General features: G+C 40.7%; 1 protein-coding gene across 35 annotated transcripts in view; it reads left to right on the top strand.

The window, feature by feature from the left end:
* Positions 1-6,249, top strand: part of MLIP (muscular LMNA interacting protein) — a 238,815-nt gene extending 232,566 nt beyond the window's left edge. For 28 of the 35 annotated variants that reach the window (XM_070514723.1, XM_044776883.2, XM_070514727.1 and 25 more), the window contains one exon: positions 4,392-4,718. In XM_070514723.1, coding sequence (XP_070370824.1) covers positions 4,392-4,397 — 6 coding nt within the window. In that variant the 3' untranslated portion in view covers positions 4,398-4,718. Of the gene's footprint in view, positions 1-4,391 lie in introns of all 35 variants that reach the window. The other 7 variants (XM_070514726.1, XM_014863849.3, XM_070514721.1 and 4 more) reach the window with 1 other exon arrangement.
* The last annotated feature ends 13,303 nt before the right edge of the window (positions 6,250-19,552 follow it).

Genomic DNA, 19,552 nt, shown 5'->3' with positions numbered 1-19,552 from the left:
AGATTGCAAAGACAGGAAGAAATCTCACCCTTCATGCAGCCAAGCAGATACAATCCTTCATATACATGTTCTCAAGATAAATACTAATTCAATTCCTCTTCAAGTAAGAGGGCTTAAAATTTATTACACATAGTTCATCCTAAATTACCTGGTAATTGAGGTGGCCATCCATGTTAGTTAATTGGCTTTACACAAAGGAAAAATAAACTCTTCATATCTTTATGACAAGAGGTGGTTTTACAACTTGGAGCTAGGTATCAGCTAAAGTTAGGCTTTTACCCTCCCTCAGGAACCAGGAGATAGGGGTGCTATCTCACTTGCATGTTGACATTCAAAGCAGAGGGCTCTCAAGTCCTTGAGAAAGACTTTCCTGGGTCTTAAAGCTGACAAAATGCCTGTTTAGTTTTCGGAAGAACTTACATACATTTCAAAGAGAGGAGAATGTACGTACAATGACAAGCTTTCTAAGGTAACTGCTCTAAGAGCCAAGGAAGGAAATCTCTTCCCTTGTTTTCCACAATGAGAATTAAGCCTCTTATTTTTAATCTCTCTTTGTCCTTATACCTGATTGACAAGGGACAGAACCAAAATCTGAGAAAGTCTTACTCTAAAATAGCCAATAAACAGAAATGTGTCTCACTTGTTTTTCTTTTCTAGGAACTCAGTTGAATATGTTGTAGGAGAGGTGGGGTTTGGCAATTTGGGGATCTCTCCAGAGTCACCGTGATAGATTAATGTTGGGTTTTGTATTGTGGTCAGTCATGGTAAAGCTGAGCAAAAGTCAGGAACCAGAAGAACTAACATTCCTCTGTGTGCTAGTTTTTCAAGATAAACAAAAAAGCTCAGGATTAATAACTATTTGGAGCTTAGGTCATCCAGACATTAAATGTTTTTGATCCCAGATTCAGTGTTGTGCTCTCTAGAATCCAATATACCTGCATTTTCTATCATCGGGGAGAGAAAATTCCCCTCTTCCTTTCTTGGTTCTTATGGCTAGTTGAATAATTAAAATAACAAACGGCAGATTGACAGTAGAAGGTTAGATTTAATATGTGTGCATGAGGAATTCACATAAGTATGAAGATTCCAAAGACAGTCAGGCAAAATGAGGTCTATATGCCATTCTGGGCTATGGAGAAGGGAGCAGGAGTCTGGGACTTCAAAGGGAAAGGAGGCAATTTACAGAAAGAAGAAAAGAGTTAATGTTTGGTCAACAAACGTTTGTCAGGCCATCTAGAGATAGTGGGACACAGAAAGGTCTTTGATCAAAGAGGCCTTGCTAGATTCCTCCTCGTCTACCACACCTGTTTCATATTATACTGTAGTTCTCTATAGCGATATCTCCTTCCCGGAACAGGTCCTCTATCTAAATTCTTTTTAGGCAGTTAGAGGGGAGGTTGAAGTTTCTTCCTAAGTCTTTTGTTTCTTAAAAATAATCAGCCTTAATCCTCAAGTCAAAGAGACACATTTTGGGGTGGCAAATTTTGCTTCCCTACACTATCTATCACAATACCTTCATAGGACCTTAATTACTGAATGTTTTATAGCTTCTGGATTATGAATGGTAAATTCTGATACTAGATCTTATGTTTTTATACCAAAGGCAGAAGTTATGTAAATGTCCACAATATATTTAAGAACTTTCAGAAAAAAATGAATATGCAGCCATTAATATTAAGACATACAAATTCTGGAAATGGCTTTTTTATTCTGGATACATGAAATCTGGCTTCATATTTATAAGCACACATATGTAGATCATTTTGCTTTCATTTGACAGAGAAGAGTATGCATAGATGGTTTTGTATTAAATAGGAATGAAAAATCAATTTACACAGCACATTCTTTAAAAAAAATGCTTTCTGTAACATTGGCTTAAAGTTTCACAACACTGAATCACTTATTATCCAAAGGTAACTCTAAATAAAAAAAAAAATTTGGAATTTGACCCTCTTCAGAATTACAATTTTCTAAATATCTTAAGTTCTTTCTTATTTATATTTTCTTACATCCAAAATAAGTGTGTTGTTCACCTGGCAATATAATAAAATACTGAACCTTAACTACCAGGGTGTAATCTGAAAATAGGGGTTTATTTATTTATTTTATTAATGATCTTCATCTTTTTTTAAATGTTGACCTTTGCTTTTCCTGTTACTTAGCTCTTTACCTATATTGAGATTGGCAGAGGGAAGCAAAAACTTCACAAAGTGTCTAAAGTCATGATTCTACCCGTCATAGCATAATGCATCATTTCAAACCAGCTGCTGACTTGTGGTGCCCAGCATTGCTGTGATCTGCCGGTGGATTCAGAGGAACTGAGCAGTAGCCCTGAGTTTGTCAGCCTGGTGTCAGAGGTTTAACTACCTATTCCTCTCTAATCTGATTTAATTATTTATAGGGTTATAAAATCTTATATTTGAAAGAGAATTTAGAAGGCATTTAGTCCGATATTTTACTTAATGTTATAATCCTGTCTACAAGTATATCCTTATATATCTTCTGTTTAAACTCTTCCCGTGACAGAGCATTTACCATTTACAAGCCAGACACCATATATGTTTTAGTACAGCTAAAACAAACTAGTGACGACATGAACAACAAAAATAAATAGGAAACATCGAACCAACTAGGGTTTTATTTCAAACACTGTAGGCTTGGGTATGATACTTAATCTTTTTGAGCCTCAATTTCATTCTGTAAAAGGAGGTCAAAGGATTATGGTGAAGACCTGCATTAATGCATGTGAAGAGCTTAGCATATAAAATACATAGCACTTCATAAGTGTTAGCCAAACGATGACGATCTCTTTAAAGCTCTTGTGATATTAGCTACCAAATGTTGGTGCTTTGGGGAAAATGAAATAAATGGTGGTTTTTATTTGTTAGAAAGAAAAGGAGGAGATGTAATTTAGTCATTTCCTCCCTTCGTTCTAAAGCTCCAGAGCATTCCAGATGACGAAAGCTACTGCTCGCTTATTTCATTACTGTTGATTTTTCTGTGGCCCGAACAAGTCAGTGCATAATGGAGCTACCCCGTTGTTTTCATAGCTTTTTCTATACCTCCTCCTTCTAGTCTAACAAATGCATTTTTTCCTGAATGATGCAGAATGTATCCGTGTTTCACAATCCTGCTTAGCTGCTCCGCCATGCCATACTCAGGTTTCCTGTGTGCTTCACGGCCCCCTTGCACGTATCTCGTGTTCCCCTTGGAGCCAGCTATAAGCCACAGCTCTCTGACCGCTCCTTCTTCACCCTGTGATCCAGCCCAGGGCAAAGTAGGCAGAGTTGCCTACAGAAGAGCAACTGACCTCTTTTATTCTCCACCAGCCATTTTGGAATGTTCCATTGACAGCCTTGAGTTGTCACCTGGAAAGATAAAGTTGTGGTCACTTCCTTCCATTGGTGTCATTCTATCACCTTCTATCAGAGTAACGTTTTCGAACTAAATTTCTCTTCTGCCCTCATCTCTGATGCTTCCTTTTATACTTTCTTTCTTGATTTGTATAATCTGCTAATACCATCTCCACTCAGTTAAGTTGATCTTATCTGTTCTAGATAGTCTAACACTATCAAATAGGAACACTTAGAGATTGATGGATAAAGAAATTATTGGAATCACTCCACTAGCACATAGAAATGTTTTAAAGCAAATTGAATCAATATATGAAAAAAGGCAAGATGTTCATTTACTGTTTCTCTCTCTCTTTTCTTTTTTTGGTGATGAAGATTGGCCCTGAGCTAACATCTGTGCCAATCTTCCTCCATTTTGTATGTGGGATGCTACCTGCTGCCCCAGCAGGGCTTGATAAGTGGCATGCAGGCCTGTACCTGGGATCCGAACCTGTGAATGCTGGGCCGCTAAAGCGGAGTGCACAAACTTAACCACTACACCACCGGGCTGGCCCCTACTGTCTCTATCTTTTGTAATGTTCCGTTCTGCAAAAGCTGGGACTTAGTCTAATTCCAGTTCACTTTACCTCCTCGTTTTAGACATTACATTTTAGGGAATGATGCAGTCTATGCTAAAGGAAAAGGAAGGCAAGCAATTGAAAGGTGTGGGGTTGTGGGTGGGATATGACAATGCTACTCCTTAAGGCTGCTCCAGCCCCTCAGTGCCACCATAGCCCCATGCAGGAGGCCAGAACCGCTCTGCTGAGCTCTCAAGACAGAGTCTGATGTGAAGGTACAGCTGTTTGTCTCTTTATGCCATTAATTGTCTAATAAGAAAACAGCTACTGAGGGAAAAATAAACCAAAATTTCCTACTATCAACTGTTTTTTTTTTTTTATGAGATACTATGCCCAAATATTAATGTATAAAGATTGGGACATATTTTAAAAAATTTATTTATCTCCATCAACCTGACTACTATTTTCTCTTATTTTGCAGCAATGAAGTTGGAGCAGAAGCTGAAAACACGGGCTATGCTGAAGTTTTTTGGAATGCCGGTGCTAATCACTTGCTAGGTCTAACTTTTATTTTTTTCTGCCTTCGTGTTTCTTTTATGAACTGCAGTGCAGCAGCGGAACTAAAAAAAGTTTTCTGCGGGCATCTAAGATCGCAGTAGTCTACTAACACCCAGCATAGGAGAGGTTAACTACGGCTTCTCGCACCACTGTTAGAGCCTTCTAATGCCTTCTATTAAGCTGACAGCAATCCTAACGTGCCCTTATATTTAGCAGCCAAATAAAGAAGAATCATGGGTAAATAGAAGAATGGTTGTGACTATTTTTCAACACCAGTTTTATTTAATGCATACATTACTTAACTGAATCAGGTTTTATCACCCCTTTGCCTCATTTCTTTTACGTGCTAAAAAAAAGAACAACTTTTACAAATGAGTCCCTGCCTGCTTGCAGGGGATGCTAATATGCAGGGGTTCGTTGGGCAGATTTCTAACATGAGAAAGTTGGTATTTCACATCACACACACTGTTTTCCTGTTTGGTTGGGGTTCTGTGCTGCCGGGACAGACTATGTACAGAGGCAGCCCAGGGATCCTGTTGCTGGAATGTCTGACATCACTGTCTCTCTTGTCCATCACCACAAGATTCTTGTGAAGGCTATTTCAGAGTCAGTTGGTACTCATAATTTTGGGAGCAGCAAAGACCACAGCGCAAACCCACACTGTGATGACAATCCTGGGAGCCCACCCTCCAACACACCCGATATCGGCCCACAATATCGGGCATGTTTAGTTTCTTTCCCAGTTGTCATCCCCAGTAGTCTGGCCTCGGCTTCTCGAAGTTGTTTCCTTTTTATAGCCGTCTGTCCAGCTGGGAAGCCCTGGACAACACACCCTAAGGAAGAATCCACAGCAATTCTGGACAGTGAATTTCTGGTAGCAGAGGAGGCTGAGTAATGGCTGCTTTACTTACCCCTTGAACACAGCTCATGTTCCCGTTGGAGCCAGATCTGTCTGAACCACAGTTCCCTCAGACCACTTTGTCATCAACCCATCCTTCTGCCCAGGGCAAATCAGGGAGAGTTTCCTACAGAAGAGCAACTGGCCTCCTTCATTCTCCACCCGCCATTTTGGAACGCTCCATTGTCAGTCATCAGTTGGCCCAGGAAATATAAAGGTCTCATCAACTCCTCATTAGTGTGTGAAGAGCAGCAGAGCCCTAGTACAGCTCTCGGCTCATCTCTCCTCCCCCTGTGAAGACTACTTCTCCATCAACCTGCTAAGTTGTGTTGAGGTATCACTTTAGATTATTAATAATAATCCCTAGTATTTATTGTGCTCTCATCATGTGCCAGGCACCACACCTGGTGCTTTGCATGAATTTAATTTAACTTTCACAATGAGCCTGTGAGGTAGGTATATTACTATTCATATTTTATGTTTGTGAGGACAGGGTCCAAAAGGTTAAAACAAACTAATAAATGGTAGAGGCAGAATTCAAATCCGGATAATCAGATTCTAAGAGCAAGCCATTTAGTCAATCATTTGTCCATTCATTTATTTATTCAGTTGTTGATCTAGGGTATAAAAGGTTGAGTTGATCACACTCCCCAGTTCATGACAGATTGCTATTATAAGTTTGGGCAAGGCCCCTCTCTGGTGTACCTGTTGACTGGATGATTGATTGGATGATCTTTTATAATAATTTCTATCTTCCTTCCCCCTGCTATAGGTACACATTCTTACTTGTTTAATCTATATTGTTTACTTATGTATGTTTTGAAGATGTGCATTGTTTTTGTCTGCATATATATTTAATAAATGTAAATAATATTATTGTTTATATTCGGTTTCCTTTTTGTTTCACTCAGCACTGCGGTTTTTAAGCTCTATCCACATTGCTCTGTAAATATCTAGTGGCTTGCTTCCTCACAGCTGCACGCTGTGCCCTCATCACATTTCACCTACTCACCTGCCTGGTGGTGATCTCTTGGGTTGCTTGCCTCTACCAGGAACAGCTGTGGTGCATATCCCCTGTGGACCCTTGTGATAATTTCTCCGGAATATATATCCAGGATTAGAATTACTTAGGTATAAGTATGTGACGCGGTTCAGGACAGGTCGCCCCAAGACATGCCACACTAGCATGTGGATTATTTCAGGCTGAAAACAATCAAGGACCAGAAGACTCAGGAAGAATTTCGACCTTCTCTCTTCCTGCCTAAAAGAATTAAAAGATGGGAGACCTGTTCCGGGAAGAGCTGTCACCATAGATAGCTAAAGTAAGATGTAAACCAGCTGTGGTAGACAGGGAGGAACCTAGCAAGGCCCATTTGATCAAAGTCCCCTCTGTGGGGACATTGTCTCAGCATGGCCCAGCACACAATTGTTTACTAAACCTTAACTTCTTCCATCTTCCTCTGGATTGTCTTCCCTCCCTTTGAAATCCCAGACCTCTGCCTCCTTCTCCTTAGTTTGGGATGAGCTATATATGTCATTTTGGAATTTTTCATGCTTATGTGAAATCCCCATGTGCACATATTAAATTTGATTTTCTCCTGTTTACCCGCCTTATGTCATTTTAATTGATTGACCAACCGTAAGAACCAAGAGGGGAAGGGGGCAATTTTCCCTCCTCCAAATATGCATGTACTTAATTTGACTAAATCCTTCCAGATTGCTGCTCTCTGGAATGGAGGTGCCTGTTTGTATTCCCACCAGCAAGGTCTTAGGGCTCTTATATCCCCCAGTCCCTCTCTACCTTTGAAGGTCTGAGCTTTGAAACACTAGGCTACGTTATCATTAAAGGCAGCTTTTAAGACGGGAAGTTTGAATATGATCTCCCATTCCTCGTAAGTTTTCCCATTTTCAGAGACTTTCATACACTTTAACTCATTGCACTTGTCAGTCAGGTATTATTGTCTTCATTTCATTGATGAAAAACTTGAACCTGAAGGGTTATTTGACTGAGGGCACCAAAGTGGTGAATGGTAAAGCTAGTACAAGATCTTTTAATTTTTCTGCTGTGTTATATCTACCCAAACAAGCTTTATCTGAACATCATAGTCTAATCTATTTGTTCAGTTTCACAGCAAAGATCAGAGTGTTAAGAGCATGAGTACAGAAGGGGTAAGTATTTGTTGTGGGGAGAATATGGAGAATCGGCTGATTTTTGGGTTGGTTGGTGCTTCAGTGCCCTGAGGAGCTCAGGAACACAATGGTTGTTTGTGAGGAGGAAGGGGTGGGAACACATGATATTGAATAGATAGATATTGAGGCTGTGTCTTTACCTGGATTCCCTGGGATGCAGATTCTTTATTTTCTTCTTCTTCTTCTCCCCAAAGCCCCCCAGTACATTCTAGTTGTAAGCGCCTCTGGTTGTGCTATGTGGGATGCTGCCTCAGCATGGCCTGATAAGCGGTGCCATGTCTGCACCCTGGATCTGAACCAGCAAAACCCTGGGCCACCAAAGCAGAGCGCGCAGACTTAACCACTAGGCCACGGAGCTGACCCTAAGATGCAGATTCTGGGATGAGGATTTAGTGTAAATAGTTTATTTGGGAGGTGATTACAAGGAACCCTGGTGAGAGAGTGAGGGTGTGAGCTAGGGAAGGAAAAGAACCAATCAAGAATCCATTACAAAACCAGATACTGTGATGGGCAACTGGGGCTCGTCCCGTGGGGGAGTCTAGGACTCAAGGTTGGACGTGTCAGAGGTAATTCCACTTAGAGGAAAAGGAGCCGGGGCAGTTATTCTAAAGCTTGACTACCGACCTTTACATGGTGCTGGCTTCTCTCTTTGTAAAGCTCTTGTTTGTTTGACTTTTCATTATGCAGATCCAATAGGACCTGGGATTTCTTGTGAGATTTTAATCTGGGAGAAATAAGTTTATTGAATATTGTTCTTTGTCGTCTCTGAAGTAAAGCACAGGAAGCAAGAGTTAATGGAAAGCTTAAGTAACAAGGGAATATTCTCAGAATTTTATTTAGTGGACAAGCGAAAATTCTGCCATGAGTAATGGGAAGAAAAATCCTTCTTTTACTAGACTGCCATGAATTTCCACATTTGAAACAACGTTTATCTATTAGAAATTAAATCAACTGTGTGAGAGGATAACTTGGTTTGTAAGAAGAAAAGATTGTTTTCCTTAGAACAAGTCGAGAGGCCTTAGAATAATCAAATAGTAATTTAGAATTATTAGTGAATTTGTTTAAAATGTATATTAAGTTTTGGGGACTTTCCACATATTTCTGTGATATGTTGTAAAGTTAAACATTATATTCCCCTCATGTTTTAGAACATAGTATTCTCAATTTATTTGATTAGAAATTGATTTTTATTTATTTTATATTTTAATGAGCACACTTTAATTTTCTCTTATAAAAGTTTTCTAATGGATTTATTTGGAAGTGTTCAATATCACTTAAGCACCTGAGTCCAGATTTTCCTCAACTGAAAACTCTGTGGATAAATTCAAATAATGAAATGAAACTACACAACAGGCAGAGGAAGCTTAGTAAATAACGTAAAAACAAAAAACAAAAAAATCCACTATATTTTCCAGGGGCCTAAAGATGGTGACTCAGAAATACTGAACAAAATCTCTAAAATAAAAACAGTAGAAGCTTCAACCAAACCACAAAGACAAAAGAAATCCCTGTGCAACATTTAGCCAAGAGCATGCTTTGTGGAAGTACTGAGAGGGAGCAAAAAGTTGGTGTGATAATGGGAATGGGGCTGCAAAATATTTCTCCTGAGGCTTAAGAGGCATTTTGAAATAAATGCGAACTGAATTAAATCACTCAAGGGAGTAGGAATTCCAGGGATTTTGCCAGCTCTGTTTTGGGATACAGTTCAGAGTCTTTTGTTTTAATCAATACTAATTTAGTCAAAAATTGTAGAAATTTTAGAGAAATTAAGATAGCAGAATAATTTTTTTTTCTGATGAACAGATAAAGTATATGTGAAACTTTTTTTTCTTTTTTTTTGATGAGGAAGATTGGCCCTGAGTTAACATCTGTTGCCAATCTTTCTCTTTTTGCTTGACGATCAGCGTGTAGGTGCATGCCTGGGATCCAAACTCACGAACTCTGGACCACCAATGCGGAGCGTGCAAATGATGCCGTAGGGCCAGCCCCTATGTGAAACTTTTTACTTGAGTCATTTAAGATTAGAAAAAGAAGACGATTTTGAATAATATGTTGCAGGAAATGCTCTGGATTTTCTTAAATTTGTCCAGTTATAAAAACACGAGATAGGTTCACCAGAATTTGGGAAAGTACACGACCAAGCACTTAAGCTTTCTTAATTATTATTTTCCAGGTCAGTAATCCCAGGGAGGAGCTTCTTTCCCAGCATTTCTTTCTTGCACAAAACTGATGACACTTTCCTAAAACAGAGAAAGTTAAAATATGTATGTTTTCCTCTGAGTTTCCAATCCTATCACTAATCACAGATTTCTTTTTTTTTTTGAGGAAGATTAGCCCAGAACTAGCTACTGCCAATCCTCCTCTTTTTGCTGAGGAAGCCTGGCCCTGAGCTAACATCCATGCCCATCCATCTTCCTCTACTTTATATGTGGGACGCCTACCACAGCATGGCTTGACAAGCGGTGCCATGTCTGCACCTGGGATCCGAACCGGTGAACCCTGGGCCGCCAAGAAGTGGAACTTGCAAACTTAACCGCTGTGCCACTGGGCCGACCCCACTAATCATGATTCTACTTCAGAAAAAGAGCCAACTCTCTAAACAGAAATATATTGAACTGCTACACTAGGTCTTGTTCAAGGACCTACCCTGATCTAGGACTGCCGGGGGTTTTGGAGTATCATCACCTCTTCTCTGTCTAAAGACAAAAGTTGAAAATCATAGTTCCATTTGGTTTTATCTTTTCTCCAGTATCTTCCCCCCCGAAATTTAATTTTATCATGTTGATAAAACAATGAAAAAGCATGTGAAATAAATCATTTTAAAGCTACGTTTAGCTCAGAGCAGCAAATTTTTATATAGCATTAGAGTGCGTTTTAAATGGATAACATTTATATTCAATGTTTTAAACTTGTCTAGAAAACGATTCCATCTCAGACAAACACACACATGCGAGCGCATGCACTCAGTCACTCCGGCGACCGTCTATTGCGAACGTGGATGTTGAGATGCTCTGCTCACGAAGCAGAGAAGATGGAGCAGTTGTAGGTGAAAACTAAGATAAGCTGCGACTTCTTGGGAACCTACTTGTCTGCCTTTATGAGGCTCAGCTTTTTCACCTGCAAAATATGCATCAGCCTAGATTTTTCTCCTCCTAGTTTCCTTCCAACAAAAATAATTACGTGAATTCATTACTCAGTTGTAGGAAATTTGACTCTGCATTCTGAAACTGAGGAGCAGAATAATTTTGGGAACAGGGATTATATTTCCGCTCTATGGGCCTCTAACAGTCCCAGCTATGTCTTTTAGACTGACCAAGACCATTTGTATCAAAATGAAAGAGTATGCTTTTTCAAAAAGCCGTTTTCTTGTTCTTTTCCGTATCTATTGAATCAGAATATATAAGGTGACGCCCAGAAACCTGCTTTTTATTTATTTAGTTTTTTGAGGAAGACTGGCCCTGAGCTAACATCCAGGCCCAACTTCCTCTACTTTATATGGGGGATGCCTGCCACAGCATGGCGTGCCAAGCGGTGCCGTGTCTGCACCCGGGATCCGGATTGGTGAACCCCGGGCCGCCAAAGCGAAACATGCGAACTTAACCGCTGTGCCACTAGGCCAGCCCCCAGAAACTTGATTTTTAAATAAGATCTCTGGGTGATTGTTATGCAGACAAACTTGATAACCACAAATTCTTAGATCAGTATGGCAGATAAGCGGGAAGAATAGGATGTTCTCTATGGTTAAGATAAGCATGTTATGACATTGTTTACTTTACTGGTAGTTGAAGAGAATAAGAGAGAACCTATATTAAACGTTTTCACATCAATCAAATAAGGGTGGATAATGTAATTAAACTGAATACAGTTAGACTAAGTGTATGATAGGAATAATAAGTGTTGTAGAACTGGCAATTTACTCGTGAATTTTGCAGAAGAAAAAAGAACTCATCATGTTTTTGGTTGTAAATATTAATGATTTAGAATGGATCTAATAAATATGAAGGAAAATAGGGATGATTAAAAGAACAGTTTATATTTTTTCTTTTATTTTCTTTCCATATGCCAATTGAAATTAAGGAATGAAAGAACTAGCATCTATTCTGACCCCCTGAAAGGTCCAGTATCAGAGACAGACTCATCTACGTGTGTTACCTCATTTTAGTTTAATCCTTCCCAAAGTGCTACAAGGTGGGCATTATTGCCCCAGTAACCCTGAGAAGCAAGCTGACACTGAGGGAGATTAGATCCCAAGGCTAGGATGTGGCAGGATTGTGTTTGAATTTTGGTCTGCTTTGCTCCCAAGTTCTTTACACTCTCTAAGTGTTTTTCCATTTTTCTCTTGCCACATGCCAAACAGACAGCACTCCTTGGAAAACACGTCCCCTCCTGTAAGGGCACATCACCAGAGCTCCTGAAGAGAGGCCATAATAGATGGGGGCCTCACCACCAGCTTGGGCTTCAAGCCACAAGAGCTCATCTCTACTTGCCCTGTGAGCGGGAACTATGAATGGCCATGTCTTGACACTGTGCTCTGCTTGTCCTTGCTCAAAGCCTCCTTTATGTAAGGGGAACTCCCTTTTGGGAAGCTAGGTTCCGCTTCTCTCAGCCAGTCTTGATGGGTCCCATGCTGCTCAAGCCATTCTTCCTAAGTTAACAAAATCTGCCTCGAGGTGACTTCTTTCTTGAACTTTGGAGAAGGACTAATGAACTTTTTTAAAAATTCTGCCTCACTTAGCACTCCATCATGATAAAGAGGATTTAGAGATTCTGTGCATTTCAGCGGCGTACCAGCTGTCCAGCACCCCTTTTCTCACAGTGCTTTACCACTCTGATGTTGAAGACTGCCATTATACCATGCTGTTCCCCGAAGAGTCGAGAAAGCCTAGTACGATTTATTCACCATTTCAGAACATATTTCCTAAATCGATCTCAATAGTCTATATAGAATGCTACCTCCAGTTAAGACTGGCTTTCTGAACACAGACCTACTTGCTGAGACAAGTCCAATGCCCTCGCCAAGATTTCTGTGAATTCTCAAGGACTTATATTTTTCCTAACCTCCTCTGGAACAAATTCCCAACTTCTATGGAGTATGCATTCTCTACTTTTCATCTTGCTGCTACACTCTTAGCATGTCCTCAGTGTGGGTTACAATCTGGTTACTTGATAATCCCCGCCTAAAAGTCTTCCCCAATAAGTGGAATAGACGTTTACTGGAGATTTGTGGACAATGGTGAGGGTTCGGGGAGACAAGAATTTAGAGCATGGAACCAAATGCCAGGCTATTTAAGTTGGATTTTAGGTTTTCCTGCTTTTAAAAAGGGATGAACCATTTGTGCCAAACTGATGTCTTCAGTTCCTACCCGGAGTCTTGGGGTCCTCTTCCCATCTTCTGTCTCCTTAGCTCGCCTTCATGCATGAATTGCCTCTTAATTTTTGTGCGACTCTTTTAGTATCTTTTTTTCTGGTCTTCTCCATACCCAGCCAAGTGGCTTATTGATTTTCCTAAATAAAAATAGTTTCTTTCCTCAGAACCCTTTCTAAAAGGTAAAATAATGTTATGCCAGAAGTCTACAGAAAGTGGTATCTAAAAATTTCAGCTAAAAATCTACCACAGCTTTTTCCCTTCTATTCCTTTACAGAAAGTGCAAATATCGCAAAACTTAAGCAAATTGGAATCATCACAGTAAAATAAATTAAAAAACAAAACAAAAAATACACTTGACTTTCTGGAAAAATGCCCAGAAAGCTTTTCAGTTTCTATTGACTGGCTACATGAGAGTTGTGCTTACTTTAGAAGGTTTCAATGGAGCGGAATATATGAGGCTAAGGTTGCATATTACCTCTGAAGCTCAAAGTCATTTTTGTTTTACAAGATGGCTTTTTAGGTTTATAAAAAATATTAACAATTTTAGCCTTAATAAAAATTTAAAAAAACCTAAATTACATTATTTAGGCCTATTAAAAATAAAAAAAATTTAAAAATGTGAAATTTTTTTAATTTATGACATTTTTTATTTAGGTCTTACTTAGGCCATTTCCTACGTAAATGCTTTATCTCTACAATTTAATAAAAAATATAAATGGAAACCTGCAACTGACCGAATGATCCTTTCAGCTCGCATCCTATTCCCATTTATGCCTGGAGTCAGGACTTAACTGAGAAAATATGCCTTGTACACTTGATAAGCTTCTGCTTGGTTGAACTGCCTGGGGGAATGACTTTTGGATAGTTCCTACAAGGAGCACGTCCCTTCGCTGTCAGGGCCAGCCCAGACACAACCTCAAGGAAGGTTTTCCTCGCAAACACTTCCCAGTCAACTCTCAGGGCATGAAAACTGGTTAGGCAGTCATTTCAGGCTTTCGGTTTTGGCAGTGTCACAGCCAGTTAGGACCTTCTCCGGATTCAGGGATGGGAGGCATGTGGGCAAGGGAACGAAAGAAGATGGGTTGTCAAATCAATCTTTCATTTTTAATCCAGTCACATTCCCCCAGTCTCCGAGGGCCTCCCAACTTACTTCCCAAAATACACACACGCAACTATTCCCTCCTTCACACATATACACACTCACACAAGTAGACATCCTTCTGTACCTCATCACTGAATTACAAGCTTCTGAATTATAAGCTTCTGTTATTGTGCTGGCTCTAAAATAATCTCAATTTCCTTTTGAATATTTCGATGTGGACCAATGAATACTGATGAGATGGTATTTGTAAGCCTTTATACAGATCTAAGGTGGAAGGGGTCGAAACAACTCTTTCCAGCCAGAATGGCAAACATATGACATTAGTCTTCTCCATTGCTTATCCTGTACTCATAGCAGAATCATTTCCTGCCACGGTCTTGAGTTATGGAATCTAGGTTTGGCTGCAGAATCCTCCACACAGCGGTCCAGGCAGCCATAACCAAACGGTAGTAGTTTATGCTCACAATGAAATCTATTGTTGTCCCTGCCCTGAAGTGTTGCAAGTTAGCCCTTTGACAACTCTTTCTCTTCTTTCTTACCCCTTCTTTCTTAGACAACTACGCTCTTCTTTTTCCTCCCCGAAGACCATTCTGTCTGGTTGTTTAAGCCGACTCAGATTCTAAGAACTCCCTTATCCCTGGGAAAGTGGGATCCATGCCCTGGGCTTGTACTTCAGAAGCCCTGAGCTTTGGAATGCCTTCCTCAAAGATGTCTAAACCCCTCTTTCATTGCTGGAATGAGTCAGGGTCAACAGTACCACCCAAATGGGGCATGGTGAGTTTGGGAAAGGAAGTTCCTGAGCCCTAGCCTCTGTTTATCCCACTCTTGACCCTCTACCCCATGCTTGGGTCAATCAGGTACTCTAAGATATTCAGAGACTTGTGCCTATAGGGTTGTGCCATGGTCCTGTGGCTAGGCCCCAGTTCTTGGAGATTGTTCTGGTGAATGGATTACTCTGGCTGCCCTATGTGTTGTTTTGTTCAGAGAATTGTGCAAGATTGAGCCTCTACGTCATGCTGACATGCTCATCTTTGCTGACTCAAATTGCTTCCCAAGCATAGTCTTCCTGCAATGTTAACAGTATTTGTGTTCTACTGTATCTTTACTTCCTATCAATTTTGGAAAACCTCTATCTTTTTTCACTGCAGAAAAGAATTATTCTTTTCCTAATATTTTGCTTTCCAAATTAAAACTTACCTGTCCTGGTTCCTAGTGCCATTGGAACCCACTGTTACTGATGGCTCAAGAAGGGGTATGTACCTAATTCCGGACAATGAGATTTAAAAGAAAGTCTACTTGGGGACTTCTAGTAAGGATTTCTTAGCTCTTAAAAAGAGATGTAATAGGAGCGTTGTCAGTAATGGTGGCATAGCAAGCCCCATTTCCTCCTTCCTCCCACGGACACCCCAATTTAACAATAATACATGGACTAATTCCCTTTGTGAGGAATCCAGAAGCCTGTTAAGAGGCTCCTGTACCCCCGGTGAGCATGAAACTAGGCACATTAAAGCCATTAGGAAAATTCATGGCACCTTCTCATCATAGTTCTTCCCCCTGGCATAGTGCCACAAAATTGGGAGGAAACCTCCAGCTCCTGGCTTCTCCTTAAGGAGGGAAAGAGAAGACTTGACTTTATATCCAACACTCTGACTTTTTGTGGGGCTGCCCAAAGGAATGGTTTCTGTTTCACCTGTCTTGAAGCATAGATGGAAACTGGCATAACCTAGATACCTGGGGGCTTCTGAGAACAAAGAGAAGCTGAGTGATATGCTTCTATTTCATGATATAGCAGACAGACACCAGAGGGAGAGAGAGCAAGAGATTATGAGCTCCTGGAAAAAACCAGTAAATTTGTCTAATTAGGAATCTACACAGAGAAGGTGCATTCATAGAAAAGGTTTGCGATGTCCCAGAAGCTCTAGCCAGGCTAATTGGTGAAAGTCTTCCTCTGTATGAAGCCAGTTTGTAAAGACTGGGAGAGGTGGGTAGTTTTTCAAATGTGTGCATACCACACAAAGTAATAAGGAATGTAAGAAACAGGGGAAATGGCAAAAATAGGGTCCAGGAATGAACACTTGGGTGATAAAAACATAAGGAAGCAGAAGGAAGCAATTGCCGTAGAGGTCAGTTTACTCTTGGAGGGAGAGAGGATTCTGTGATTGGGGTGAGGCTCATGAAGGGAATTCTAGGGTGGCTGGCAAGCTTCTGGTTTTTAACTTAGGTTGTGATAAGGGTATTCACCTTATAATAATTCAGTAAACTGCAAAAAAAAAAAAAAGAGGAAATACTAAGCATATGTTTGTAAATCATAATTATATCACCCATCCATAATCCATAAAATTCACCCATCCTAAATATATCACCCATATAATCACCCATCCATATTCCACCATCACTGAAGTAATTGTTAAAATTAATGACTTCTTGTGTTCCAAGCACTACTTTATTTATTTACTTGTACTATGTTGTTATTTACTATTGTCATCTCCATTCTACAGATGAGGAAACTGAGACACAAAGATGATAAGTAACATGACTGAGTTCAGACACTTACTCAGCTTCCTTAGAATCAAATGTCATTCACCTAAGGAAAGATTTCTGGCGAACTCAGGTGGCGAAAGCAGCTTTCCAGGGGGATGGGTTTCAGGCTTGTTAATTAATTGATTCATTCAGTCATTTCACAGATTTTCTTGTTGAGCATCTGCTCTGTGCCAGGCACTGTGCCAGGGGCTGGGCTGCAGTGGCATATTGGGTCGTTACTCTCAGGGCTGTCGTGTTGCTTGCAGACATGCGGCAAGACAGAAGATGCCACAGGGTGTTTAGCTGTGGGACAGGATGTGGCTTTATGGAGGAATGGAGGGTTAGGCTGAGACCAAAGGATGAAGGATGAAGTGCACTTGGCCAGGTCAAGGAGGGTGGAAGGATTAGCTGAGAGGAAACTGCAGGTTTAAAGGCTTTGGGGGCAAGGATGAGGCGGGTACATTCCAGGAACTGTGGAAAGGGTTCCTGAGTTTTCCTGGCATTTAAGCTTCAGCTCTTTCTATGCAGATGCTATTTAAGGTCTAGTGACATTAGAAAAGCAAAACCAAACCAAAGCTAAAACCAAACATCTGCATCCAAAGTGAACCTGGAAGGAACTAAACTTGCAACAAATGAAAATCTCTCTGGCGCTGCCTGCCTCTCTGATTTTAATTAAATTATATACAGAGTCAATAAATTTAGGAAAGTGTGGGCAGGAGACTCTGAACCACCCTGAACTGAAATTAAATTACCTTCAGTCTTGTTGAGTGTGGAACCAGAGGGCTGAATTAGGGCCAGTGTCAGGGAGTTTATGGCATCATGTTTTATTGTTTTATTGAAAGTTTCAGAAAAGAGGGTAACAAGTCTGTGCTGGGGAAGAGCTTAGAGACTAGATTGCTGTTTGGCAACAATTCCTGTGTCGAGGAGGACGTTGGCCTTGTTGAACTGAAAGGTTCTTTCCAACTGTTTTTCCTAAAATAAGAACATTAGACTTTTCTGAGAACTGAGTAACAGTTGAACACAGCTATTTCATGAAGTCTGAGTGCAGCTGGAGGCTTGGAGCTGTGTTTTGATAACTTGCTTGAACTTGGAGCAGCTGATCTGAGGAAAGTCTCCTCTGACCACACAAAGGCCCACAGGTCCACGGGCCCCTCCCCTGCCGGCACGGGCTTGTCCTGTCTTGGGAGACACTATGGCCCTGTTTAGGCTCAGCCCTGACTGTGGGGCTCATCTTCTGACACCTGACAACCTTGTTCCTTCTCTCACAGGGACCTCTTCTCGGTGGACTGGGTAGAAGTTATGACACTGGCTCTGTCACTGATTCTCGGCGTGAGTGTGGCCAAGTTGCTGGCTTTGCTTTGGCCTCAGTTTCTTCATCTGTGAGTGAGGATTCCACCCCCTTCCCCCAAGCAAGTGATGTCTCAGAACCTTCCTGGAGTTTATACGCCAAGCTTCTCTGATTAATATATACCAACCAACGTTTCACTCAACAAAAATGGTTGAATGAGGTTGTTAACCCTAGTCAGTAGGCTCAGGGAACTGTGATCAGAGCTTCAAAGTTCGCTGACAAACTATTCATTAACCAAGCTGTCCCTCAGTTATGTGGTGTTGTTTCCCTAGGTGATGGTCAATGGAATTTCAAACTATGTAACAAGTAAGTCTTACAGACTCCATCACCGCACACGGTTACCTCCGCCATCAGTCTCACTTGTCTACTCCTCCTTCATGAGCCTGATGACCTGGGGCTTTCTTCCTTTCCTTCTTTGTCCTGATGCTACTAATATTTTCTTCACCTGGATGATTTATTATATTATTTTGTATTTTGCCACCAAAATTCTCAGAGCTTGATTTTTTTCCTTTTGTATTATAAAATGCATTTCTGTGGTAAAAAGAAAAGAGCACAGTCATTGGACTGAGATAGGCCTGGGTTTATATTCTCCTTTTTTACTTAGAGTTTATTTGGGGAAAGTTATTATTCTCTGAGTCTCTCTTTTCGCATCTGCTAAATGGAGATACCATAGAATATCTTAGTGTTGCTGAGAGGGTTAAATGAGATAATAAGTGAAAAGAGCTGATCTAGTACCCTGCACAACAGGATTAGTCTTCTGTGCCTTCATATTACTAAGAACAAGCCTCAGTAAGTATCTTTGGCCTTTGTTTTTCTTTTAGCCTTCCTTATACTCAGCCAAACTCTGTGTCAAGTGTAGCCCAAGTGAAGGAAGGGCTGCACTGTGTATGTGGTCCTTTGTGCTCAGGAAAAGTGGGTGTTTGAGACTGTGATTTAGAATGGTGTTCTTCTGTTATGCCTTCAATATCTATGACATACTCAGGCATGTTTGAGAAATTATAGCTATGCTTTCCTTCCTCTCTGTTTGAGTTGAGCATGTAATATCTCTCTCGTCCTTGCTTTTCCAGGAATTCCCCAGCCCTTCGACCTACACACTTCCCTGCCTTTCACACAGTCATTGTGGGAGCCACGGTGCACATACAGCTATTCAGACGCCCCCAGGTCACAGAAGAGTCGCGCAGAAATGAAACCCCAGCTCAAGAACCTAACTCAATCCACGTTTAACTGGACATGTCTCAGGTTGTACCAATAAATTTCATCCCCAGAAATTTGGGTTTTGACTTGAGAGAACTGATTCCATCTGTCTAAGTAGGTGGCTGGATATGGAACACTCTCAGAAGCTCTCAGATCTATTTTCCACAGTGGATATAGGTAAATACAGAAATGTGATTTGCAATGAGAGAGTCGAAAGGAGGCAATACATGCAGGGAAATGGAGACGAGAGGGCCCAGTCTGAATGTCTCCTGGCCTTTCAGCCACAGTTTCCACTGATTCCAAAGGGCCACCCACCTCCCTGCCTACGTGAGCTCTCTATGCACCCTTCCAGTGAATGTCCTTATTTTTGCTTAAACTAGTTCAAGTTGGATTCTGTTACTTGTAACCAAAAGAAGTTTAACTGACTGATAGTGATATTAAAACTCACAGCCTGTGAGTCTGGG

The sequence above is a fragment of the Equus asinus genome, chromosome 8, assembly GCF_041296235.1.
Source record: "Equus asinus isolate D_3611 breed Donkey chromosome 8, EquAss-T2T_v2, whole genome shotgun sequence".
Classification (NCBI taxonomy): domain Eukaryota; kingdom Metazoa; phylum Chordata; class Mammalia; order Perissodactyla; family Equidae; genus Equus; species Equus asinus.
The sequence above is the reverse complement of the archived record's forward strand: the minus strand, read 5'-3'. Positions and strand labels throughout refer to the sequence as shown.